At 37.0% G+C, this 27,421-nt stretch overlaps 1 protein-coding gene across 2 annotated transcripts; it reads left to right on the forward strand.

Annotated features, from left to right (window-relative positions):
• The first annotated feature begins 5 nt into the window (after positions 1 to 5).
• APIP (APAF1 interacting protein) lies at positions 6 to 26,061 on the forward strand. 2 transcript variants are annotated; one of them, XM_053560572.1, is made up of 7 exons: positions 6 to 160; positions 11,465 to 11,565; positions 17,356 to 17,404; positions 18,933 to 19,050; positions 19,620 to 19,755; positions 24,661 to 24,828; positions 25,627 to 26,061. In XM_053560572.1, exons 1-7 carry the CDS (start codon positions 104 to 106, stop codon positions 25,724 to 25,726), a joined length of 729 nt encoding a protein of 242 aa, XP_053416547.1. In that variant the 5' UTR covers positions 6 to 103; the 3' UTR covers positions 25,727 to 26,061. The 2 variants fall into 2 exon arrangements, with proteins under 2 accessions (XP_053416547.1, XP_053416548.1); XM_053560573.1 differs by having other exon boundaries at positions 18,933 to 19,008.
• Positions 26,062 to 27,421: the final 1,360 nt, after the last annotated feature.

Raw genomic sequence — 27,421 nt, forward strand, 5'->3', positions numbered from 1 at the left:
TGTGCGCCCCGCCCCTGGGCTGCCCTCAGTGTTGCCTGTCTCCACTTGCTGGGATTTAGCCTCCGCCTAAGTTTGGAGGCTGCGGGTCCCTGGTGTGTGGGCCATGTCTGATTGTCATGCTCCAGAGGGAGACTGTTGCTCCCGGCGACGCAGCGCGCAGGTAGGGGCGGGGCCGCCGATGCCCCAGTATTCTGGGGAAGTGAGGCGCTGGCGGGGTGCGGCGGCTGGAGCTGGACACCGGCTGGCTGCTGCTGGCTGCGGGCCGGGGCTTCGGGCGGGTCCGCACGCGACCCCCAGCCCGCAGCCTGCGTCTGCTGAAGTGAGGCGGTGGCCCCGAGCTGGGCTCTCCGACAGCGGGAGCTGGGGATCAAACATTGTAAAAGAACAAATAACGGAGAAGAGTATTTGGGTGACTGAAACAGGCCAGAGGAGGAATCATGAAGCACTGGAGTGGAACTGGAGCCTGAACTGAGCTCCTGGAGCTTATTTCCTGCACCCTGGCGACCCGCTCGACTTTTGGCGCTCAGGAGACAATTGCGGAACAGGAGCTGTTTCAGTATCCGACACGTTAAACAGTTGCACCTTGCTTATCTCAGTTTAGATTGATTATGGGATAATCATGGGAACGGCTCTTCTTAAGCGGAAGTCAAAGAAAGGTCCACCCTCAGGTTGCAAATACACACCAACAGCTTTTTGGAACGCCCTCTAAGTGCTCAGAGATAGTAGTGAATAAGACGAACGGCCTAAGGCCCAAAGGAGAACTAGAGAAGTAAACAGTTCCAATACAGTGTGAAAAACCCGCCTAAGAGGCCGGGAAAGCTCTCTAAAATTAGCTCTCTTGTACCTTCTATTATTACTTTGGGCGGACGATCTCAATTAAAAAGTAATAACTCGGGAGACATTTTATTGCAAAACATTTGTCAAGCTTTATATTCTTTGAATAAATGACATTCCCCAAATTAGCAAAAACAATTCTGCGAATAGAATGCTGGGTTGGCAAGATTGGATGGGGACAGATAATAGGAGATCATTCCTAGGCAGGTAAGAATGAGGAGAATGAGGAAAGTAGAAAGCAACAGGGTAGTACAGTGTTTTACAACTTTGTTTATCTCACGGCATACTTAAACCTATAGATAAACTTCCACAGCACCCTTAAATTGTGTTGATCAAAAAAAGTAAAAAAAAAAAAAAATACACTCATTGGGCTTTAAACTTCTTTTGAAAGTAGTTTAATTAATGATCTTTAAAAATTTTCGCAGTACACCTAGGATCCTCTCACGGCACACCAATTGAAAATCATTGGGTTAATAGAATTATTAGTTAAGATGTTTCATTAACTCAGATGTTTAGGCCCCCATGAAATATTATTTAAATGGGTGTCAAAGAGAGCCTAAGCAAGGGACCTGAGAATAAACTGATTCACAAACCAAACGTAGTCCACAGACAATGTAATGGACAGACATGTTTTGTTTATGAAAAATCTGACCTAACATTTCAAAATTCAGGATAATTTCAGCTTATTTTAAAACTTCAGAACTTTGGGCCCTTATTCCTTCATGGAATCTGGGTTGCTGTGATGAGCACCCCTTTTACCCTGATTACCACAGCTGCCACTACTCACATTAGATTTACATATGCACTGAAATACATGAGTCCCTCTGGACATTCACATGTATAGAGCAATGAGAAAAGTTTTAAGATGTTATAAAATCTCAGTGTAGTTTTAGGAGGTTTGTGGACAATTGAAAGAGGCAGTCTCTTTACCCTGATGAAAGAGAAGTGTTCCATTTTAAATGATTAATTCAACAAATACTTTATGTGTGCTTACATTTTGGAGTTAACGTAGTACAAGCTACATGTGGTTCCTTCCTACATAGGGCATGCTATATAATGGGAGATGGAAGTAAGTAAAGAGACAAGTACTTTAACATGGTACTATAAGAGGCAAGTTCAGGGTACCATAAGAGTATAGACTTGAATGAGGTAGAGAAGGCCTCAAGTACTATTACATCATACTATGATGGGGAAGTTCAGGGCACTGTAAGAGTACAGACTTGAATGAAGTAGTGAATGCCTCAAAAGAAAATGAAGGTCTCTGCTGAGGCGTAAACCATGAGGAAGATATAACCATATGAAATGAAAGTAAGGGTTTTCCAAGTAGAAGAAGGGGCATATAGACAGAGGCTTGCAGATAAGGACATGGTGTGTTTTCCTAACCAAGAAAAGGTTGGTGTTATTGGAACATGAAGTAGGGGGCAGGGAATGGGAACAGATAAGAATTAAGAGAAGAACTAGGGGGCGGCGCCTGTGGCTCAGTGAGTAGGGCGCCGGCCCCATATGCCAAGGGTGGCGGGTTTGAACCCAGCCCCGGCCAAACTGCAAGAACAACAACAAAAGAGAAGAACTAGGACCAAACCACGAGGGCCTTCTAAGCCAATCTTAGAAATACAGATTTTTATACTATAAGGCAGTGAGATAATCAGAAAGATGACTAAAGTATGCCTGGGGGTTGCTGCCTAGAGCTAGAGACTTAAAGGCTTGGAGACAAACTAAAAAAGCTGTGGACATAATAATCCAGGCAAGAGGTGCTGGTGTCCTGAGTGAGGAATTCAGGCAGTAAAATCACGAGGACTCAGTTACTGATTAGAAGTGTATAGTGAGAGAAGGAATTCAAGAATGACTTTTAGGGTTCTGATAGAGTGATTGAGGCCTGGTAGTCTACCAGAAAGGGAACACAGGAGAAAGAAGTGGTTTATGATGGGCCTTTTGTGGAAACTTTGAATTTGAGGGACATGCCTAGTATATGGTATGATAAATAAACTGGGTGGTCGTATATGGCTCTCAAGCTAGGAGAGAGAGCTGGATTAGAGATGAAGATTTGGAAGACTTGCTCACCAAAATCTTCCCTCTTGAGACCTATGTTGTGTATTGTTCTTTCTTTGATAGACACTCCCTTCTGAACTTGTATTACTTGCCTCCCTCTATAGCCCTTTCAATACTCTTATCTTATTATTTTGCTCCAACATTCCGAAGTGATTTATGTTTCATAGACTTTCTTATAGTAGTCTCAAGTTTCTTCAGGCACGTGGTATATCATTTTCAGGTTAAACTCAACTTTTAACAGTAAATTCTAAACTAGTTTTACAGTTCTGAAATTAAATTGCTCCACTGACTGACCTCTGGCTCTTGAACTTAATTTTTCTAACATTGGCAAATGTCAAGAGATGTTTCCTAAAAGAATATGCATTTACTCAGAAACTATATATTAACAAAGTCTAAGCTCTGAAAAATGTATGCCTTCCCTCGAGAAACTTGGGCAGTTGTTAATGCCCAAGTTTCTCAAGGGCAGTAATTAATATACTATCACCAGTAATGGGAATTGGAAGATGGCAGAGGGGAAGGGAGAGGACTAAGTTCCTTAAAAGAAGGACAAAATATTTTGCAAGTACAGAAGGAAGGGAAGATAATTTCAAACAGTGATTCAGGGAAGGCTTTGTGGAGAATCTGGCATTTTAGATTGACCTAATTTACAAATGGAAACCAAGAGGAAGGTACTAGGGCCAGCATATGCCCTTTCTTAAGAACTAATACTACCCAACTCTGACTTCTGATTCTGTATAAGAGTATGGGCCCATTGTCTAACTCTGCTTTTTTTAAAGGAAACTAGAAACTTGGATTTTGTATGTAATCTCTTGATTTGAAAATGTGGGCATAGACTCTTTCTAAGCATTGGGTAAACTGTATGAACCACTTCTTGTGACGCTGATTTTGTCTGCAAGATACCTGTTCGTAACCTCTAACAAAGTACTTTTCTTAATGTAAGATATATGATCTTAATTCAACCAATGTTTATTGAGCAAAGCACTCTATATTAAGAGCCTGTTCCCTCCCTTTTAGGGAGTTCTGCTTAGTTGAGGAGATGTATTTTAAATTTTACCTTACCTATCACAATGTCCTATGTATGTTGATCTTGAATAAGTGTTTGTTCTTTGATGTGACTACAACACAAGGCCATCCAATACCACCCTCTGTCTTCCTTGACCTCATCAGTGCTGTTAATCTTTGCCTTCTACTCACTCTCGAATCCCATTCCTGTGGTCACATCCTTCCCTACCCAACCTCTGTACCTTCACCACACCTTTTTGGGGGTGAGGAATTTATCTTTTTTGTTCCTATAGTTCCCGCAATATACCACAATATAAGAGGATCCTCTACACTGTATTACAAATAATTGCCTTTACTTGCTAAGAACCATTCCCAAGGGATGGTGGGATCACTCAACTATATGAGTTAGGGTCTCTCCAAAATATTCTGGTGTTCTACTTGCCTAGCCCCTGAACACTACATAGCTGTCCTTTCACATTCCCCTAAGTGACTATTCCAAAATGTCACCATCTCACCTCATCCTCTTCCCCAGGCCTGTTTTGAAGATGACCTTGCCTCCAAAACAACAGACATAATGAAAGATATGAACTCCTCAACTTTAATTTATAATGCGAAGGTTAAGGACTAGGGATCTAGAATCAGACTATCTGGGTTCAAACCTTGGTTCTGACACTTGCTTATCTTGGCAGCCTTGGACAAGTTCCCTAATCTTTATTAGTACAACAGGGTTGTTATGAGGATGAACTAAAGTAGTCCGTACAAAGCCTTCAGAAGAATGCCTAGCATGGAATAAATACTCCATAAGTATTAGCAATTCTTGTTACTAGTGGTATTATTGGATATTTGCTTGTATCTCTACCCTTCTTCCTAAGGCAAATACTTCCCTGTTTTACTAATTCCAACTTCTCTGTCTGCAAAGACTGACCTATTATGCCTTTGCTTTCTCTTCCACCTTTGATCTCTCCCTATCCCCCAATTTACTCTTAGTATATAATAGAAAACTGTCTGTTTTCCTGTCTACCCCTTTTTCATGGCAGCACTATTGAAAGAGTCATCAGCATTCCATGCCTCTCAGTTTCATTCACTTCTAGATAAAAGTGAGTGAAGCCCACTGTACCTGGCTTCCACACCCAGTCTGTTGAAACATTTGTTAGCTGAGGTCCTGGTTGTCCCAATTTACAGATATATTTGGCATAGCAAATATAGCTGGATGAACCCTGCTGTCCACCATCCTTGTGTCTGCACTGAGCAGCTGAACATTGCTGGTGAATATCACACAACTGTGTTGCCTGACTTCGCTTATGTTCATGATGGCAACCAAATTGCACTTACTGCTGCCCACCAGCCCTCCTGTGCTTCCTAGTGGTTCACTGACCCGCTTCCCAAGATGACCATTTCATACCCTTTATTCTCTTGTCAAGCCTCTCATACCTATCCCCATAGTCTCATTCATCTGATGACTTTGTTTATACTTGAGAAAACAGAAGTCATTAGGTATGAACTTCCTTGCCTTCCTATCACAGAAACCTACAGACCCACCTGAATATAAGACCAACTTCTCATTTCATGAAATGGAAAAAGCCCAGTTCCTCCACTGTGGCCCCTTCACTGTTTATAGTTATTTCTGTTCTCTCCCTGTCTCTCTTACCCTGCATCAGTGCCTTTCTGGTAGGACAGTTGATCAGCGTGGCTTTCAAGCAGAGGAAGTAGCAGGTGGTGAAGGCCCTGGGGCCAGCTAGGGCTTGATATGCAGAAGGCCAGCTGGCTAGAGCAAAGTGATGAAGGGCTGAGAGTGGCAGTAGATGAATCTGTGATGCCGGGATGATGGAGGGCTTGTGTCTTCATTGTTGTTATACTCAAGGAAGTTAATAATTTCCTGTTTTATTTCTTCCTGCACCCATCTATCATTCAACAGAAGGTTGTTTAATTTCCATGCCTTTGTGTGGGGTTGAACGTTTTTGTTGGAGTTGAGTTCCACCTTTAGTGCCTTGTGGTCTGAGAATATACAAGGTAGCATTTCAATTCTTTTGATTCTGTTGAGGTTTGTGTATCTTTGGGATGGGGTGTTCTATATACATCTATCAAGCACAGTTGTTCTAGGGTCTTATTTATGTCCCTTATATCTTTGTTTAATTTCTGTTTAGAGGACCTGTTCAGTTCTGTAAGAGGAGTGTTAAAGTCCCCTGTTATTATGGTATTATAGGATATCATATTACTCAGACTGAATAAGGTCTGATTCAACAATCTGGGAGCATTTAAATTGGGTGCATAAATATTTAGAATTGAAATGTCTTCTTGTTGTATTTTTCCCTTGACCAATATAAAGTGACCATCTTTGTCTTTTTTGACTTTAGTTGCTTCAAATCCACATGTATCTGAAAATAAGATTGCAACTCCTCTTTTCTTCTGAATTTTGTCTGCCTGAAAAATTGTCTTCCAACCCTTAACTCGGAGTTTTAATTTGTCTTTTGAAGCTAGGTGTGTTTCCTGCAGACAGCAAATGATGGCTTGTGTTTTTTAATCCAGTCAGCCTATCTATGCCTCTTCAGTGGGGAATTCAAGCCATTAACATTTATTGAGATAATTGGTAAGTATGGTAGTGTTCTATTCATCTTGTTTTGTGAGAGTCCATTGTTTAGTTTTGTCTTTTGCATTAGTGTGGAAGCTAGGTTCTGTCCTTTAATTGCTGAATTCTTACTTTGCTGTTGATCCATTGTGATGGTCAGTGTGTAGAACAGGTTGAAATATTTCCTATAGAGCTGGTCTTGTGGCAGATTTCCTCAATGTTTGTATATCAGTAAATGATTTGCTTTTTCCATCAATTTTAAAGCTTAGCTTAGCAGGATATAGAATTCTGGGATGGAAATTGTTCTGTTTAAGTAGATTAAAGGTAGATGACCATTGTCTTCTTGCTTGGAAAGTTTCATTAGAGAAGTCTGCAGTCACCCGGATGGATTTGCCCCTGTAGGTCAACTTGTGCTTACTCCTGGCATCTTGCAGAATCTTTCCTTTTGTCTTGACTTTGGACAAGTCCATCACAATGTGTCTTGGAGAAGCTCTGTTAGAGTTGAGGCAACCTGGGGTCCGATATCCCTCTGAAAGCAGTGTGTCAGAATCTTTGGTGATATTTGGGAAATTTTCATTTACAATGTTCTCTAGTATGGCTTCCATTCCCCTGGGGCATTCTTCTTCCCTTTCTGGGATACCTATCACTCATATGTTTGAACACTTCATGAAGTCCCATAATTCTGTCAGTGAACATTCTGCTTTCTCTCTCTTCTTTTCTGCCTCTTTAACTATCTAAGTTATCTCAAGAGCTTTGTCCTCTACCTCTGAGATGCTTTCTTCTTCATGGTCTAATCTTTTGTTGATACTTTCTATTGCATCTTTAAGTTCCCTAATTGACTGCTTCAGTTCCTTCAGCTCTGCTATATCCTTTCTATATTCTTCATATTGTTCATCTCTTATTTGATTCTGTTTTGGGATTTCCTTTTGGTTATTTTTCACTTTATCAGCAGTTTCCTTCATTGTTTCCATCATTTCCTTCATTGTTTTCATCATCTGTATTCTAAATTCCCTTTCTGTCATTTCTAACATTTCTTTATAGGTGGAATCCTCTACAGTAGCTACCTCACGGTCCCTTAGGGGGGTTGCTTTGGACTGGTTTTTCATGTTGCCAGGATTTTTCTGCTGATTCTTCCTCATGAGTGATTTCTTTTATCTGTTTCCTTGCCCTAATTTTCCTTTCACTTCCTCTTGGTCTTTAAGTTGTTGTGCCTCTGGACCAACGTTTCAATGACTCCAGTTTTCCACTGCTTTTGTCCTCTCCTAGGGTCCAGAAGTCTCTCGCTGACTCCCTATGTCCTCAAAGGGATGTTTATGGGCAGATCCCACCAGCCAGAGATGCCTGGAGTCTTGTCTCCCAAGACTCACTATGCCCAGTTGCAAGGAAGCTATTACTTGGCTGCCATCTTCGGGGTCTCACTCTTGCTCAGGCTGGTCTCAAAGTGCTGAACTCAAGCAATCCACTGATCCACTCACTTCAACCTCCCAAAGTGCTTGACATACAGGCATGAGCCACTATTCCTGGCTCCAATTTCATTTTTAACTCTGTCAGCAATCTTCCTCCTGGTCTGGGCCTTTGCTTTCTTGGTCACCACCCTTCAGCCTCTTCCTTCACTGCTACAGTAGAAATATTTTGGAAACAAAGTCTGATCATGTCATCAGCAATTTCACACTCCTTGGTCATCTATAAAATATAGTTAGAAGTGTAAAGATCCTGGGCGGCGCCAGTGGCTCAGTCGGTAGGGCGCCGGCCCCATATACCGAGGGTGATGGGTTCAAACCCGGCCCCGGCCAAACTGCAACCAAAAAATAGCCGGGCGTTGTGGCGGGCGCCTGTAGTCCCAGCTACTTGGGAGGCTGAGGCAAGAGAATCACTGAAGCCCAGGAGTTGGAGGTTGCTGTGAGCTGTGTGAGGCCACGGCACTCTACTGAGGGCCATAAAGTGAGACTCTGTCTCTACAAAAAAAAAAAAAAAAAAAAAGAGAAGGAAGAGAATTTTTAAGTGTGATGAAAGGAGAAAAGGAGAGAAGGGTATTTAAGGGTAGAAAACCAATATGCACAGAGAGAAGAATGAAACAGATCTGCAGAAAGACGCAAAGCCCAAAGAATGAGAGAAAATCCTGACATCTCCACTGTGGGTGCATTCAGTTCCTCTCTTAGGCTAGTGTCAGGAAAAATTGTGAAAGACTTTGAAGTGAGCAAAAAGAATCACCCACTGGGTGTCTTGGGGTTATCTGTAAGCCATTTTTACAACTCTTAAGTTGTAGAATATTGACAGTAATGCAGATGATTATTCATAGAAATGCAGGTTATGTTCAGTGGAGATTTAATTTATTGTTGCCTTATGGATATTATCCAATTTTGCTTTACTTATGAAGTCAGTAATTATTTATGTATGTGTGTGTTTTGATTTCTTTCTTGAACCAGTCGCAACATCTTACTGGTTTCCTCATTAACTGATGAATTAAATATTTTTTCCACATGCGTGTATCAGTATAATTGGCCCAGTTCTACCTCCGTATGTTGACCAGTTTGTTACATTCTTTTTGGTGGTCAACTTACAGAGTTCTACTGTACCTAGATTGGAAAATTGGAAAAATTAAGTAGCTTTAATATTTGTAATATTTAAGAAAAGTTGTTAAATATGTTTCTCTCTTTAGTATAGAATCTCTGTTATTAGTAATTGATTGTAATGATTCTTTAGATACATAAAGAAACCTCTGTAAGGGACCACCCAAGGGACTATCACAAAGGAGATAGTCAACACAAGGAACTTCCATTGAACACATGTGGCACAGGTCCAGTCTGTGAAAATTAGATCAACTCAGGAGTGGGGAAGTGGTCAACTATGGAGGTCCTTCTGTATTTCAAAATTCTTATTCTACTTGAAAACCAGATCTAATAATAATAGACAAGTGATATTGTTGACATTCAGGAGAGATTTATATACTAAATAAACCTTTCCTTGTCACTTCTTGTTAAAATGTATATTTTGATAGCAACTTTCTTCTGGACAGTTTAAATGATTGCATTTTCACCAAATGTGTCTCCGTTGGTGCCTGCTAATTGACTGTTTTCTTTGAAATTATAGTTTTATGGGTCTGAATGATTGAAAATGTATTAGCAGTGGCTACCTTATCATTATTATTCCTGTAGCATGAAGCTGGCTAATTGCTATAATACCTCAGTACTGGAAAAGAAAAGGAAAGGGAACACCCATAATAACAGACCATTTTCTGTAATGTTTGCAATTTGCTATGCAAATTGTTGGTTTTGAGGATTGGAAAACTGCAGGAGTCTTCCCATTAGCTGTACTTAAAGGTATAATTAAAATATCATTTGTAGCCCTAAAAAAGGAAATAGCAAATTATATGGGGCATGGATAATTTTCAGTAGATGTTATAAGGACAGATACAAGAAATACCAACATAGTTTCATTATTTTAATTCAGGGTTTTTTAACTCTTTAAAATGCGAAGGAAACTAACATTGTGTCACATATTGTGTGAGGTGCTTTATATCCACTGTATCTCATTTTAATCCTCAGAGCATTCTAATTTTATGGATGAGTAAACTGAGACCCAAAGACATGTTGGCAGTAAATGGAGGAATGTGGATTTAACTTTGTCTGCTAACTCCAAGTCTCTGTCAAATCAGAACTGTTAAAAATTTCGAGGTTCCCATGTTCTGAATTTTATACTTTGAAGGTTATTCCAGCAATCATCATTCATAATATTTACCTAAACAAAAAAGTACATAGAACATTAGCGTAAATTTGGAAAAACGCATCCAGTTTAGTTAGCTGAGAATGTAGCCTGTCAAATGACGATTCCTCTTTGGACTGAGAGATGGTTTTTCCCTTTTACCCAGTGCCAAGATCAAGAAAGGCAGGATTCCTGCTGTCCTTTTCTCCACATTGAGTCTTTTATTTGCCCTTACCTTGAGGCTGTAGCCCATTGCAGCCTCAGACTTACTTGGTGATTGCCTCCTAAATGCCTCCATGTGGAGCAAGCCCTAGGTTTTATGTCATGTTTCTAGTGTTTGCATATGTATCAGAATTGGAGCTCACGGTCCCCAGAGTTTTGCAATACATTCACGAAAATTCTGGCTTTCTAGTGCAAGGTAGTCTCACTTTCTTTTATGGCCCCTATGAAACCTTACTTTCTGGTCAGTTCAATTATTTTGAAAATATTTCACAAAATAAGTTATTTGACCTTTTTACTTGTTTTTAAAGGAAAAGTTGGTATCATACTACTTAAAATGGAATTTATTGTATTTCTTTGTTTTTTTTTCTTCATTAATTTAAACTGTAAAAGAGGAGGGAAAAATTGGTGTGCTCTTTTTTCTAAAGAAGTAAATGAACTTACATAAAAAATAAGGCTTTATGTTTATGTCAGTATTGTATTTATGTAGTATATATATACTCATAAATACATACCTTCATAGAAATGTGCCTAGCAAGTATTAATTGGGATTATTTCTGAGTGTTTGTTATTTGCATCATTTTATCTTATATTATGAATCTATAATGCTTTTGTAATAAGAGAAAACAAAATAACTGTGGAAAAAGACATTTTTTGAAATAAAAACAAAATTTGAATCCCAGCACATACAGTATATACATAATATATCCATATTATCAAGTCATATAGTGTTTTATGTAAAAAAATTTCCAGACAGACTATTCTTTCAGCATTAGATTCTGTTTGCTTTCTGCCATGTCAATAGCTATATTATGATTGTTGTTCTACCTTGTTGTTGCAGCCTGTTCCTCAGTGTTGGACTGTATAGCCCACTATTGAATAATCTAAGATTGCCAAATAATGTTGTAGGCCTACTTCCTAAACATTAAAAACAAAATATTTGTAATACTTTTATACTTTTCTTTCTCACTCTACTCTCTCTATGGTAAATTCTCCCAAACTTCCTTAAATTGGTTTCTTACTAGGAATGTCAACTAGAAAGTTACTTGATAAAATAATGTCTATTTTAAAAGTCATCATCTTCTTTTTAAGGACAAGGAACATCCAAGATACCTGATTCCAGAACTTTGCAAACAGTTTTACCATTTGGGCTGGGTCACTGGAACTGGAGGAGGAATTAGCCTGAAGCATGGGTAAGTTTCTGGCAGAATTTATTATGGGGATTTCTCCATATCAGTAGACCATAGAGAGCATAACTTATTATGTCCAAAGAACAGCTGATGATCAGTTTTATGAGATATTGAAGACATTTAGTTTCCAAATGGACAAATGGCCATTTGCATAGCTGAATGGAAGCAGTGTGCAGAAATTCCAAATAATACCTAAGTATTTAAGAACCATAATTTCCAATTAGAATAACTCGGTCCTCATTTTTTGGAGTACCAGCGTTAATAACATGTTGCCAAGTGTATTTTTTTATAAAAAATCCTCTGTAGGTAGACAGGATTTGTCTCAAAGGTTTAGAAACACATTTTCTAAACAAATACAGATTATTAACCATTAAAAATGCTAAAAATTTTATTGAGTTAAAAGAAAGGTAATATACCTTTCTAAGCACATGTATTGTTATTAGTGGACACTTCAGGTCTGTATTCCTCAGAGAACACAAAAAAGGAGGTTCTAGACTTTAATTGAAACAGAAATAAATGGTTTTTAATTGTTCATTAGATTTAGTCAGAAGATAAATACACACCTATGGAGCATATTGCAAGTGTACAGGTCAAATCTGTCAAGTGTAGAACATAAATGTTTTAACACAATAATCAAGTAAATGAGGTGAAAGCTATGTTGATTGTTTGTTTTTAATGTTTAGAAAGTAGGCCTACGACATTATTTGGCAATCTCAGATTATTTAATAGAGGAAATAGAAGCACAACACAACCACATCAGATTGTATAAAAAAAAAATCAACACACTGTACCCCACATATGCATAAATGTATTTATAATCTATGTGTATTTGACTTAATAAAAAAAAGAAGATAAATAATATGAATTGGTGTTAGTAAGAAGTAACTAACAATGAAAATAAAAATTGTGGAATTTTATTCTCTCAAGGGTTTCTGAAATAGGATTAATGTTCCTCCTGAAATATTTTAAGAATATCATTGTGTGGAGGCTGAGTGTCAAACTTAGTGATGTTAGTTTCTTAATCCTAATTCTCTTTCTTTAAAAAATTTTAAGAGTCTTATATGCTGTAGAGTATATGTAGTAAGGCCCTAAGAAGGAGTGTAAAATATAATCAGAACAATCTGAACAAAAAAGATTTTAATGGCATACCTCAATATGATGCCCTTGTAATTTTATCTGCTTGAAATTACTGAGTAACTCATAAAATAATCATTAAACAATGGGAAATAACGAGAGAGGCCTCGGGTCAACAACTAGCACACAGTTATGGATATAAGATCATGTTCCATATGGTAGGTCAGTATATGCATTTGTGTGCCTCCTCTCTTACCATCAACCCAGTAGCTAGTGTGTAAATTAAGCATTGTGCAAGCTTTCAGAGTATTTTTGTGAGAACTTCCAAGTTGGCCTACTCACAGCAAACTATATAAAACAGCATTTGTTCTTGTTTCATTTATCCACTTAGAACCTGCATTTCAGTAATTTGGTTTCCCAATTACATTATTTATAATAAATCATATTCTAAATATTGCCTTTAGTTAACTACTCTTTCTTTTTTTTTTTTTTTTTTGTTAAGAGACAGAGTCTTACTTTGTCACCCTTGGTAGAGTGCTGTAGCATCACAGCTCACAGCAACCTCCAGCTCTTGAGCTTAGGCGATTCTCTTGTCTCAGCCTCCCCAGTAGCTGGGACTACAGGCACCCACCACAATGCCCAACTATTTTTTTGTTGCAGTTTGGCTCTGGGGCCGGGTTCGAACCCGCCACCCTTGGTATATATGGAGCCAGGGCCCTACTTACTGAGCCACAGGCACTGCCCTAGTTAACTAATTTTTATTTACATGTGCAGAAAGTGTTTGTGTAGGTACAAATTAGGGCTTTCTACCAAACTGAGCTAAAATAACCATTTCCAACTTCTTCTTTAAAAAAAAAAACAGTTAAAAATAGGTGAATGCAGAACTCAAGAGGGATTTTTTTTAATCAAAAAGATAAAAAGGATTATGTTTTTTCTAGCAGAATTTTACTAATCTGTGCACTGCAGTTGTATGTAGTCATTTAAAACATTCAGTCATTGGCACACCTTTTAAAATTAAATGGTGTTTATAGCAGTACATTCAGTTTATGGGAAAGTTGAATCATAGTTGTAAAATGCTTTCTCCTTGGTTAAATTCTTAATGGGTGAGGAGCTCCTCCTGGAGGTCATGGCTGGAAAGAGATAGTTTATGGCATTGTATTGGAATATTATTAAATTTGTGCTTTACAAAGTAAAATGAGTATTTTGTCGAAGAATGTTACCCTGACATTTAAATGAGTTCATAAGCCCACATCACTAGCTATATTAGAAATGTTATTCTCATGTTGTTAGCATAAGTGTGGTTCTCTTAGTCTGATGCTTATGGCAAATAAATTCAGAAAGAAGTCCAAAGCCAATAAATTATGTTTCCAGAGTAATACTACTAATAAGCTCTTTGGGAATATAAAATGATTTTCTAATTCCAAGGTTTGGCTTACACCATTCTAACTTATATTTTCAATGTTTGGTCCCAAAAGATATATATAAAAGACTGCTTAAGACACATAAGAGTTAGATCAGAAGATGGAAATAGAGGACCAAGAAAATAACAGCAATCAAGGCAATTCCAGGATATTCAGTAGTCATTGTGTTTACCTTGGGTCTCTACATTCAAACTTAACATTTCCTGTTTTCACAGTGTAATATCATAGGTGTCAGAGGCACTAATCCTGTTGCATGCTCTTAGGATTATAGTTAATAAACCCATGTTGTAGGTAAAATAATTGAGTCATAGTGAGATATAAGGGTTTTATTTTCCTTAATGACCAGAAAGTAAATAAAAATAGAAGCAACTGAACATAAGTATATTATGAACTTGAGTTTTGGCCCTTGCTTACTCCAGCGTGAAAGAGCAGGGAGCATAGAGAAATGTTATTACCAAACTTAATACTTTGAAATTCAAAATGCCTTTCGTTTGTGGCTTATAGCATCAAGGAAGTACATCACTTTGGTCTTTGGCATACTTCCCTCCTAAAATAAAAGCTCTATCATCTTTGTATTTTTATCCAGATACCTCTTTCTTTGTAGGTATTAATACATTTTTTCTGAATGTAGTTACCTAATTTTTCTCAACTCATTTTTAATCTTTTAATTACCCAAAGTTGATCAAAGTTTAAATTGATCTTCATTTTACAAAGGCAACAATAAAAATAGACCTACCTTACTAAATCACTTGAATAAACAAAATAAATACCCTTGGTTTTTCGACTTTATAAATGGATTTATTTACTAGCTGACCGTTTGGCACTTTTGGGGGGTCTGTTCCTAGGACTGCATTAATTTCTCCCACATAGGGCCTACAATTCCACTTACCTGTGGAGGTGAGTGGACTCTATGCATACATGATTCTAGAGCAGCGGTTCTCAACCTGTGGGTCACGACCCCTTTGGGGGTCAAATGACCCTTTCACAGGGGTCGCCTAATATCAGATATTTACATTACGATTCATAACCGTAGCAAAATTACAATTATGAAGTAGCAATGAAAATAATTTTATGGTTGGGGATCGCCACAACATGAGGAACTGTATTAAAGGGTCGCAGCATTAGGAAGTTTGGGAACCACTGTTCTAGAGTCTCCTTCATGTTACACTAGGACACAAGATTGCAATCACTGCTATTTGTAAAGGGCCCTTCTAACAGTGAGATCCCAACCCCTTCCCACTGGTCCTGGAGGAATGTCCCTCAGTGCTATCCTTACATAGCAGAGCTCCATAACAATAGCCCCTGCATGAAAGCCAGTGTCTGCCTGCAGCTTTCTGTGCACTGGATTTCACTCACATTATTAGGCATTTATTTTCTAGACTTTACTAATGGAACCTCACAGAAACTTTCATTTCACCTTAGATTTTTATTTGTTTGGAGCCTATATATGGTTTGACAATTAAGTTCACAAACTTGCCACTGGGTACTTACACTGTCAACACTGTATAAACAACTTGGTAAAGTATGATAACCTTGGTATATCAGTGTTTCACAGTTGTGTTCTTGTCAATGTGTGGTGGTGTCTTGGTGAGTGGCATTCATTTTTGTGTGTGTTTTTGTGTGCTGTCATAAGAATGTCAGAGCTTGAGTAAGAGCGGCAAACGAACATTCATAAGTTTCATGTTAAACTTGGCAAGGGTGGAGGTGAATCCAGGGACATGTTAGTATAAGTTTATGGGGATGATGCCAAGAAGAAAAGAGTAGTGAACACTGGATTGAACATTTTCTCTGAGGGGAGAGAAAATGTCACTGAAGAAGCATCAAATTATATGTCAAAGTCATCAGCTGACTAGAGAAGCATAGCAGACCAAGTGAACATCAATAGAGAAACAGGAGGATCTTAACTGAAAATCTTGGCCAACAACTCATGGCTCTTGCATCATGACAGTGCACCAGCTTACATGGCACTGACTGTGAGAGAGTTTTTAGACAGTAAACAAATAACTGTATTGGAACACCTTCATTACTTACCTAATCTGGCCCCCAGTAGCTTTTTTCTTTACCCAAAGATAAAAGAAATATTGAAGACATTTTGATGACATTCTGGACATCAAGGGTAATACAGTCACTGCTTTGATGGCCATTCCAGAAAAAGAGTTCCAAAATTTCTTTGAAGGGTGAACTAGGCTCTGGTATGGGTACATAGCTTCCCAAGGGGAGGACTTCAAAGGTGACTATAGTGATATCCAACAATGAGGTATGTAGCGCTTTTTCTAGGATGAGTTTGCAAACTTTAATTGTTAGACCTTGTAGGTTTATAAGTAACCCCAGAGACAGCTCTGTTGAAGCCATCATTCTCATTTTCACTATAAAACATTGGTGTGTATTCACTATGTCTGTGCCTGAGTGGCAGAAGCTATGCCATACAGGTACTGGCATCTTTTTGTTTTGCATATATGTGGCAGCATATTGATTCTCTCTAACAGCAACTGAAACTGATAAATGAGCCCAAGGGCCTTTGTTGAGTCTGTTGGAGAGAATTTAGAGAAGATTTCAAAATTAATTTCCAAATTAAATTTGAGAGCACCTTGTGGTAAATGGTAGAGTAAAGATAGCATCTTAGCCTATCCCTTAGTACATGCTGCAACAAAGACAGCCCCACAGGCAGCTGTTCGTATATGTTTTACTTTTTGCAGCTGTTTTAGCTTTATTACCAAATATTTTCCAAGAGACATGTGGTTTTCAAAGAGGAAGTAGCCCAGAGTTAATGCTGTAATTTAATAAGCTGTCCAGCAGAGGTCTCGGGACTTCATGGTTTATAATAAGAGCATTTTAAACAATAAAATTAAACCTGATTCTTTGCATAACAGAAATATACTCCTTTTGAGCATATTTTCCCCTGGTTGGATTTTTAAATAACTGTATTTCACATATAGTAGGATAAACTCTGCTTATTCATGCTTAAAGATATATTCAGATTTGTTATTTTCCCTAACTAGATAGGAGCCTAGTTACCATTGATTTTGCACCTTAAAAAGAAGTAAATATATATATGAAAACATGGCAGATAAAAGCAACTCCCAATATGTTACAGGGCCAGCAACATCACAAAGGGATTAAAGTAGTTTGACATTCTTTCTATGCAGCCTAAATATATAATTAAATCAAGCAACTATAGTATTTGTATGGCTTGATTGATAAAGAAAGTTAATGATCGGACTGCAAGGATATACTTTTCTTTGTGTAAGATCAGGAAATTAGTTAAATAAATACCAATTTCTATATTTTGTGTTACCAGCAATGAAATCTACATTGCTCCTTCAGGAGTGCAAAAGGAACGAATTCAGGTATAGTAAAGGGATTATTTTTAAACTCCAATGTCTTGTCTTCTCTACTTAACTATTATTTTGAGAAATGGAATTAACTTTAAAAGAAAATGTTAATTTTTTTTTTTTTTATTAAATCATAGCTGTGTACATTAGTATGATCATGGGGCACCATACACTTGGTTCATAGATCGTTTGACACATTTTCATCACACTAGTTAACATAGCTTTCAAGGTGGTTATATTGTGACAGTTTTATGAATCAACAAACTGTTATTGAATAACTATTAAATTTTTTAACCATGGGTAAATATTCTACATACAACCAGTGAATGTTTTAAAATCTGATTCAATCTGTAGAGGGCAAAAGTGAATAATGTAATGTTGAATCATAAGAAGAGTGATCTTTTGCATCCTTGTAACATTATCAGGCTAGTAGGGTAATCAGATTGATTTTCTCAGATGGAGGAAAATGACTCATATTTCATAATAGCAAAGCTATTCCAGTTTTAAGTTAGAAACTTTATTTCTAATTTTAGAGTCCTATTCTCTATTAATACTGGAATAAAACCCAAAATCTAGTTAAAACAAACACACATACTTAACTCCAAGAAAAAAAAATAGCTGCTTTTTTATTTTTTATTTATTTATTTTTATTTTTATTTTTTGGCCAGAGCCGGGTTTGAACCCGCCACCTCCGGCATATGGGACCGGCGCCCTACTCCTTGAGCCACAGGCACCGCCCAATAGCTGCTTCTTTAATAAGACATGTATGTTGTAATTTTAAATGAACCCTGACAAATGAAAGTTACAAGTCAGAAATATGCATGCATTACTAAAAAAAAACCCTGTAGATCAACATAATTACTTAAAACTTTAAGAAGAATATGCCTTATTGTAGTTAACCTTTCTGAGTACCGGTTAAGTTTTCTCAGGGGAGAAGAATATTTTACTTTAAATTTTTGCTCTTTATGAAATATGTATGCGTTATGGGGGGTTGTAACACCTATTTGGGAATGTTGGTTTCTTTATACAGTCTTTCTAAAATATAGCTATGACTGGTTTCTCTTTAGATCAAATAAATCTTTTGCCTTTTACTGAAAAATAGCTATGAAATAATAAGGCAAAGTTGAGGAGCTAAATTGGTAAAATGACAGCAACATCATTACAAACATATTAATGTTCTATATTTAATTGTTTTTCACATTTTAAACAAAGATGATTTTTAGACTGTTGAGAATATTTTTGTTAGTAGAAAATACTTTTTATGCCTCAAAATTGCTAAAATATTTTGAGAAACTATAATTGCATGAATATTTAAAATGTGCATTAATATATATACATACACACGTATGTGTATGTCCATACCCTCTGTATATATAGCACTATACATATGCTATATACTCAAACACACAAGAAATGGAGCATTTCTACGTATTGATCGTGTCCGTATTGAATTTGTATAAACCTTTTTCTTGTTTTCTCCTTCTCTAAATGTCCGTATTGAATTTGTATAAACCTTTTTCTTGTTTTCTCCTTCTCTAAATAGCCTGAAGACATGTTTGTTTGTGATATAAATGAAAAGGACATAAGTGGACCTTCGCCATCTAAGAAGCTAAAAAAAAGTCAGTGCACGCCTCTATTCATGAATGCTTACACAATGAGAGGTATGCGCAAAACGCATTCAAGAGAAAGAATATTGGCACAGCAGACTCCCATAAATAAAGTTAACTATTATTTTAGTTAATATTTCCTGAGTACCTACTATGTGCAAGAATTTTAAATGCACTAAGTCAGTTCTCAGACCAGCCTGTGAAGAAGGTTCATTATTATTCCATTTACCTTCTTTCTTTTTTTTTTAGTTTTTTTTATTAAGTCATTTGTGCATAGATCATAAATACATTTATGCCATTATGGGATTCGATGTGTTGATTGTTTGTGCTTACATCCTACTAATTAACATAGCCTTCACCTCATTTACCCAATCACAGTGTTAAGACATTTGTGTTCTACACCTGATAGATCCAACTTGTACTTGCAATATGCTCCATAGGTGTGGTCCCCCTATTAACCCTCCCTCTATCCATTTACCTTATTTACCTACCACCAACTTATTATTCCATGCCAGGAAAAATAAATCCATCACCATATATAAAAATATAGGGAGATAATTTTTTTTCCTTACAAGTTACAATGTAGTCTTCATTGAGCATGTGACTGTCTTCGTCCTCCTTAGGAGCAGGTGCAGTGATCCACACCCACTCCAAAGCTGCTGTCATGGCCACCCTTCTCTTTCCGGGACGGGAATTTAAAATTACACATCAAGAGATGATAAAAGGAATAAGGAAATGCACCTCAGGAGGGTATTATAGGTATTTTTTTCTTTTTTGCTTAAATGATTTGAAAAGAATTTTTCTATCCCTTTGATAAACAGGATACTGATCTTTTTGTGTATATAATAAGGTGTCGCAGGAGCTGTGTTAAGTAGCACCCCACTGAGTATCACACTTCCAGTTCTGTTCTCATGACACAAATCAGACGGTCCCTCCTCCCCAACCCCTGCCCCAGCCATGGTAAATTATTAGCAACAAGAATAATGAAATGTTTGTTTCAGTAAACTGAAGAAAACCACAGCGGAGGTTTCTACAGAGGAAAGATTATGTTCTATATTGAGGCACCCAAGAGCAAGATCTCTTCACATTCACTTTGTCTTTGGAAAGTTTGAACCATGACTAAAGTCGAGACTTCATGTTTATCAATTTAGTATTTCTGGAATATTTTCATATTTATAAAAATCTTTCTAATCATTTTAATTAAATCTGTAAAGTTTTATAATTTTCCAGTGTAAAAGTTGGTATGGATAGTTAAATATATAACCGTGCCCTTCTAGATAAATTTAAATTAAATCCACCAGCCTACAAAAGTATAGTAATTGTCCTCAAGTCTAGAAAATAATGATGTGAGGAAACATATTCTCAGTGTTCAGGTACAACTTAAGCATGTCATTTGAGTTTATTAGCATTCTTATTCCTGAGACTTCACCTTTCTTAATTTCCTAAAGGGCCTGCTTCTGCCTTGCCTTGCTTGTTTAGAGGAGAATGCTGCCAGTTTGACTAAAGTGTTCTTTCAGCAATATCATACTGTTGCTGCGTGTAACAGAGCATGCATGTTTTTAAACTAGTGTGCTGAGAAATTAATTTGATTTTATTTCAGTTAATATGTATTGTGTACCTAAAGCATTCCTCAGTGTTATAAAACACCTATTTATAAAAGTTAAATATTTAAATTATGAGAAATGTACATACTAAAGAAAGGGTAGCTTCATATTACCGTTTCCATATTTAGGTCCTGAAGGAGAGGCATTATCGGTGCTATCAGTTACATACACATTTGATTGCTTTAGCGAACAAATACAAATAAGTCAGAAGAACTTATTTTTTCCAAAAACAGGGGAAAGGAGAGGTACAAGAAGCATAATAGCTTTTAGAATTTTGTGGAGAAAAGAATGACATGAATGAAAAGATGCCATTTGTTATGCATAACATATATATTATATTATTTTCATTGTTTCAGAATTTGAAGAATAAAAACATATGTGAGATGCCGTTTGCAATTTTTTTTTTTTTTTTTGAGGCAGAATCTCACTCAGTGACCCTGGGTAGAGTGCCATGACATGGTCAAAGCTCACAGCAACCTCAAACTCTTGGGCTCAAGCAATCTTCATTCCTTACCTTCCCAAGTAGCTGGGACTACAGGCACCTGCCACAATACCCAGCTATTTTTTTTTTTCTATTTTAGTAGAGATGGTGTGTGTCGGGGGGGGAGGGGGTGTCTCACTCTTGCTCAGATTAATCTTGAACTCCTGAGCCCAAGAAAGCCACCTGCCTCAGCCTCCCTGAATGCTAAGATTATATGTGTGAGCCACCACGCCCAGCCCCCTTTGTAATTCTATTGGAGATAGCTGGGATATGAGTAACAGGGTCATTGTCACAGCTTAGGGGGCAGTAATATTTTATCTGATTTTGAAAAGAATCCTAAGCATCTAATCAGAAAAAGTTCTATGAAAGTTGGATAGAGTTTTAATATTCTCTACTCTCTTTTCCGTTAATACAGTCATGTGTCACTTCACAATGGGATCCCGTCTGAGAAATGCATCTTTAGGTGATTTTGTCTTGTGCCAACATCCTAGAACAGTGGTTCTCAACCTTCTTAATGCCTCCTAATGCCACGACCCTTTAATACAGTTCCTCAAGTTGCGGTGACCCCCAACCATAAAATTATTTTTGTTGCTACTTCATAACTGTAATTTTGCTTCTGTTATGAATAGAATGTAAATATCTGATATACAGGATGTATTTTCATTATTATAAAGGGGTTGCAACCCACAGGTTGAGAACCGCTGTCCTAGAGCGTACTTACACAAACCTAAATGGTACACCTACTACATAACCTGGGCTACATGGGACAGCCTGTTGTAGGCTACAACCCTATACAGCATGTTATTGTACAGAATCTTGCAGGCAATTGTAACACAATGATCAGTATTTGTGTATCTAAAACATAGAAAAAGTACAGTAAAAAAGATAAAAAGTGGTACACCTGTATAGGACACTTACTATGAATGGAGCTTATGGGACTGGAAGTTGTTTTGGGTGAAGGCCTTAGACATTATGTATGCTACTGTAGACTCTATAAACACTTTACACTTAGGCTACACTGAATTTATTTAAAACATATTTTTCAGTAATAAATTAACCTTAGCTTAGTGTAACTTTTTTTACTTTGTAAACTTTAAATTTTTTGGTTTACTTTTTGACTCTTATTATATTTACCTCAAAATACATGTGACACACCTATATAAAAATCTTTCTTTATATCTTTATTCTACTTTTTTTATTTTTTAATTAATTTTTTTAACTCCAGGTAAACACAAAAGATGTAAAGTCTCCATCTTTACTTATGGCTGCATAGTACTCCACAGTATACATACAGTACAGTTCGTTAATCCATTCATGGGTTGATAGGCACTTGGGTTGCTTCCAGGTCACATTTTTCTTAGTAAAGTATCTCAGGAATAGGGGAAAAAGTATACAATGTACTCAATACTAATATGAAACAATAAATAAACAACTACACTCCCATACAAAAGAAAAACACAAGTATATTTAGCGTGGGGGGAGAGGAAGGGTAAAAGGGAGACCTGTTGACAAGATCTCACCTAAAGTGCACATTTGAGGGTGTTCAACACACTCCCTGGGTGAAGGGCTCAACTACAACTTAAACTTTACCTTAGAAATGAAAACAATGTAACCTAAACATTTGTACTCTCATATTAATCTGAAATAAAAATAAATAATACTAATAATTTTTTTTTTTACTATTGAAATTTTTTTATTAAAAACTAAGGCACAAACACACACTAGCCTAGGCCTACACAGAATCAGGATCATCAATATCACTGCCTTCTACCCCCACACCTTGTCCCACTGAAAGGTCTTCAGGGGCAATTTCCTACATGGAGCTGTAATCTCCCGTGACAATAAGGCCTTCTGGAATACCTCCTAAAGGACCTGCCTGAGACTGTTTTGCCGTTAACTTTTATATACACATACATAAAGGGAGTATATGCTAATGATAAAAAATACAGTATAGTAAATATATAAACCAGTAACGTAGTCATTTATTATCATTATCTAGTATTACGTACTGTACATAATTGTATGTGTTACACTTTATACAACTGGCAGTGCAGTAGGTTTGTTTACACCAGCATCACCACAAACATGGGAATACTGTGTTATGCTGTGACCTTCCAGCTGCTACAAGGTCACTAGGCAATACGTTTTTTAGCACTATGACAGTCTTACGGGACACCCTTACATATGCAGTTTGTTGACAAAAAGGAGGTTATATAGCACATGAGTGTACTAGTTCTTACCAAGGAAGGTTAACATGTATAAATATAATTGTCTTTCCTTTTGGAAGCAACATACCTGTGGTGTAAAGAAGATAATACTCTTTGATGGTCAAGGACTTTTTTGGCTCTCTTTCTTATCAAACTAGTCAAGATCAGTATCCTGAGTGTAAAATGGAAGGATTGGCTTGAATTCACTTTCAGCTTTTATTTTGTTCTGAAATTATTTTGTACCTGGAAGTATTTCTAACCATTCAGTGTATGCTAAAGGAAAATAGAAGTTTGTGGTTCTCCTGACCAATATTAGAAAAGATTTGGGACCAGCAATTCATTCCTTCCTTATTTAAGGATAGTTAATAATTTCCTCCGTTTTACTTACGTGAATTAACGGGCAACACCATACTCACAATGATAATGGTTGGTCAAGTTATTTATCACATGACAGCTACTTAGTATATATGCCTAAAGTAGCAATTTCTAAATACTTTAGCTGGAACTTTTTTTTTTTAAGTTTCAGCACTACAGAGGTGATATTACATTAACAATACAAGAGAAATTCATTTAGAAAAACTTACCTGAGTTTTGGTTGGTTATGAATGACCTCAAGAATAGACTTAATTTTGCCAGTAAGTAGGTTGTTTAAATATTATTACATTCTGATTTCATCACTTGTATTTCCAAAAAACAAAGTTCTAATGCTACAGATTTAAGAATGCTCTGAAAGTATTGTAATAGCTTTAGCAGTTATCTCTAGGATAGTGGTTCTCAACCTTCCTAATGCTGCAGCTTTTTAATAGAGTTGAGAACTGCTGCTCTAGAAGTTTCTACCTTTAGTAGTTATCTCTTGAAGGTTCTGTCTATTTAGTGCTTCAAACCACACTTGGATTTATTGATTTGCCTTTTCGGAGGCATCCTAGCATCCTGCAAAGATGCAATATAATGATTTTTGTATTGTTGGGAAATTTTTACATAACTTGTAGTTCCATTTTTAATTCCTTTCTATAATTCTGATTCTGAAATCTCATTTATTTCCTTTCTCCTATTAAAAATATGATTGTCTCTGCTTCAAGGAAATGCTTGTATGATCTTGATTTCTTTGTTAGGTTTCGGTATGCTATACAAATTTCTGCCAATTATACTTAGGATTAGAACAATGCCTACCAAATTCCCAAGGTATCTTTTGATACAGATGTTTATGCAAGATACACAGAGTAACATGCAGCATCTTGTTTGTAATTTAGAGTGGCTTTCCAGGTACAAAGAGAATGTCTAACCAGTTACTTGAAAAAAAATACATATTATATAAATATGAATGACTGTATTTGTTTTAATTGGGAAAAAAATGGCTTGTTTCATCTTACAGATACGATGATATGTTAGTGGTACCCATTATTGAGAATACACCTGAGGAGAAAGACCTCAAAGATCGAATGGCTCATGCAATGAATGAATACCCAGACTCCTGTGCGGTACTAGTCAGACGTCATGGAGTGTACGTGTGGGGAGAAACATGGGAAAAGGCAAAAACCATGTAAGTGTGACTCAAAGAACACTGGGGACAAGTTACTACACTCTACACGTGAAAGAGAATGAGATGTTTTGTGGTTTAAGATGGGGTATTTTTTTGTGTGTTCTATGGGCCAATTGGTTTAAATTTAAGTAGTTTACCACTAGTATTTCTAGATATTTTATATTTTTATTATGTATTCATTCCTTAAGAAGTATTTTTGGATGAGTATTACATGAAGAAGGAGACACAGATCCCAAGTTATATAAATTCCACTTCAAAAAGTGGTACATAATAAAAAAATGTAAATTTAAGTAAGTAGCATATTTTAAACTCCCTTTTATTTCCTGAGAAGTATATAATTTGGATGCATGATTCAGTATAATTCCTTTACATGTTTTAAAAACTTGGGGCCAAAATAAGAAAATTTTGTGCTCGGCACCCATAGCTCAGTGGTTAGGGCACCAGCAACATGTACCAGGGCTGGTGGGTTTGAATCAGGCCCAGGCTTGCTAAATAAACAACAATGACAACAACAATAGCAAATAGCCAGGCATTGTGGTGGGCAGCTACTTGGGAGACTGAGGCAAGAAAATCATTTAAGCCCAAGAGTTTGAGATTGCTGTGAGCTGTGATGCCATATCACTCTACTGAGGGCAACATAGTGAGACTTTGTCTCAAAAAAAAAAAATTTTTGGCTTAGAACTCAGGGGGAAACAAAGAAACAGAGAGTTAACTGGATAGCGAAGAGAAAGGTGATTGTTTAGCATTGGAGACCCTTGTTTCAGTAAACACCTTCCTTTCTGTTTTTTTCTTTTACAGGTGTGAGTGTTACGACTATCTGTTTGATATTGCCGTATCAATGAAATCAGTAGGACTTGATCCTACCCAGCTCCCAGTTGGAGAAAATGGAATTGTATAAATCAAAGAATGTTTAATTATATACACAGATAAAGCTAAACTTAATTATTACTTAAGTGAAACTTGGCTATTTTTTTAAATGAACTGAAAGTTTCCGTGCTACTATTTGACACTAAACATTGCAGAGGGTCACCTTGAATCTCTTCTGACATTAGATGGTATTTGCTTACATGATAGGACAGTGGAATAAAATGTTTATATTCAGTGTTTTTTGTGTTTATTTTTAAATTCTTAACAGCAAAGTATTTGCCTTTAACTTAATTTCTTTTTCATGTCTACTCTCAGAAGATTCCTCTTAATCTTTGAAGCTGATGATAAAATTTATTGGAAAATTTCCACCTAATCATAGAATGAGCATTTTCTTATTTTAATATTGGTATCATAAAAGTCATGTGAAACATTAAGGCCAGATGTATACCTCAGTGTTGATGTCTAAACAATTTTATGGAGTTCTCTATAAGCTTTAGTGTTTCCTCTAGTCTATAGCATAACACAGGGCACTCATTTTATATTAAGGGTCAGTTGTGTAACATCAGATGTTACTTCACTCAAACTCTCCTAACCAAACCAGTGACATAAGCAGAAAGTCTTTTTAAATGTTGCTAAAGGCAACATTTTAATCATAAAGGTTTTATTTGATTAATGCTTTCTTTAATTGGGAGAGAAAAGTCAATAATATATTATCTCCAAAATGTTAATCTCATATGCCCACCTCTCAGATCACCATCTTCTAACCTGAGCTCATTTCCCTTGATCGCACCATTTTTCATTATCTGTTACTCCTTTCATGTCCTTGCTTCCTACCTTAGGAAGTATGGATTGCGTGGCCCAACATTTGCACCACTTCATTACAAATATCCTAGCCCCCTGTGTTTGCTCCCTCAGTCCTACTCACCTGGCAATGACCTCAGTCCTCAGGAAGCCATTTACTTGGCACCTGCACACCAGTATAAGGCAAATTAGAGTTCACCCCTGCTCTTGGTTTGATCTCCTCTTTGAAGGCTAGCTGGCTATGTGTACATTGTTTTGATAGCAAAGTTCAGTGCATGGAAAAATTTGAAAAAAGTCCCTAACCTGTTCATTTTTATACTGTAATTTATTTTAAGATGAATGATATGGTTCTTATAATCCAAGGAAAATCTGAAAACAACCTTTCTCTTTGGAAGTGTTGTACATACTCAAGTTTACACTCCAACTGGAAAATGTTTTGAGACTATTTAGACTATTTAAGATTGCTTTTAAAAAATAGCTTAGTAGGTGGTGCCTGTGGCTCAGTGGGTAGGGTGACAGCCCCATATACCGAGGGTGGTGGGTTCAAACACGGCCCTGGCCAAACTGCAACAAAAAAATAGCTGGGCGTTGTGGCAGGTGCCTGTAGTCCCAGCTACTCGGGAGGCTGAGGCAAGAGACTCTACTGAGGGCAATAAAGTGAGATTCTATCTCTCTCAAAAAAAAAAAAAAAAAAATGCTTAGTCTTGATCCTTATGTTAAAAAAACAAACATGTTATAACTTTATGTCGTTGTTTGAGGTGCTAAGCATTGATGTTGAAGGTTTTTTCAATTTACAGTCAGATGATATCATGTTGATTAAGCTCAGAAAATTACCCTAAAATCAAAGCCTCAGAAGCAAAAGTTCTCTCTTCCCCTATCCCCTGCCTCTTGGTCCCATTCTTCCATTCTTCCCCAAAGCTAGCCA

The sequence above is a fragment of the Nycticebus coucang genome, chromosome 14, assembly GCF_027406575.1.
Source record: "Nycticebus coucang isolate mNycCou1 chromosome 14, mNycCou1.pri, whole genome shotgun sequence".
NCBI classification, from domain to species: domain Eukaryota; kingdom Metazoa; phylum Chordata; class Mammalia; order Primates; family Lorisidae; genus Nycticebus; species Nycticebus coucang.

What these genes read in the sequence shown, in the direction of transcription:
- APIP (XM_053560572.1), top strand. Translation starts at nt 104, where the DNA reads ATGTCTGATTGTCATGCTCCAGAGGGAGACTGTTGCTCCCGGCGACGC. An exon ending in CCCGGCGACGCAGCGCGCAG is followed by an intron (nt 161 to 11,464) that starts GTAGGGGCGGGG and finishes CTTCTTTTTAAG; the next exon opens with GACAAGGAACATCCAAGATA. An exon ending in GGAATTAGCCTGAAGCATGG is followed by an intron (nt 11,566 to 17,355) that starts GTAAGTTTCTGG and finishes TTGTGTTACCAG; the next exon opens with CAATGAAATCTACATTGCTC.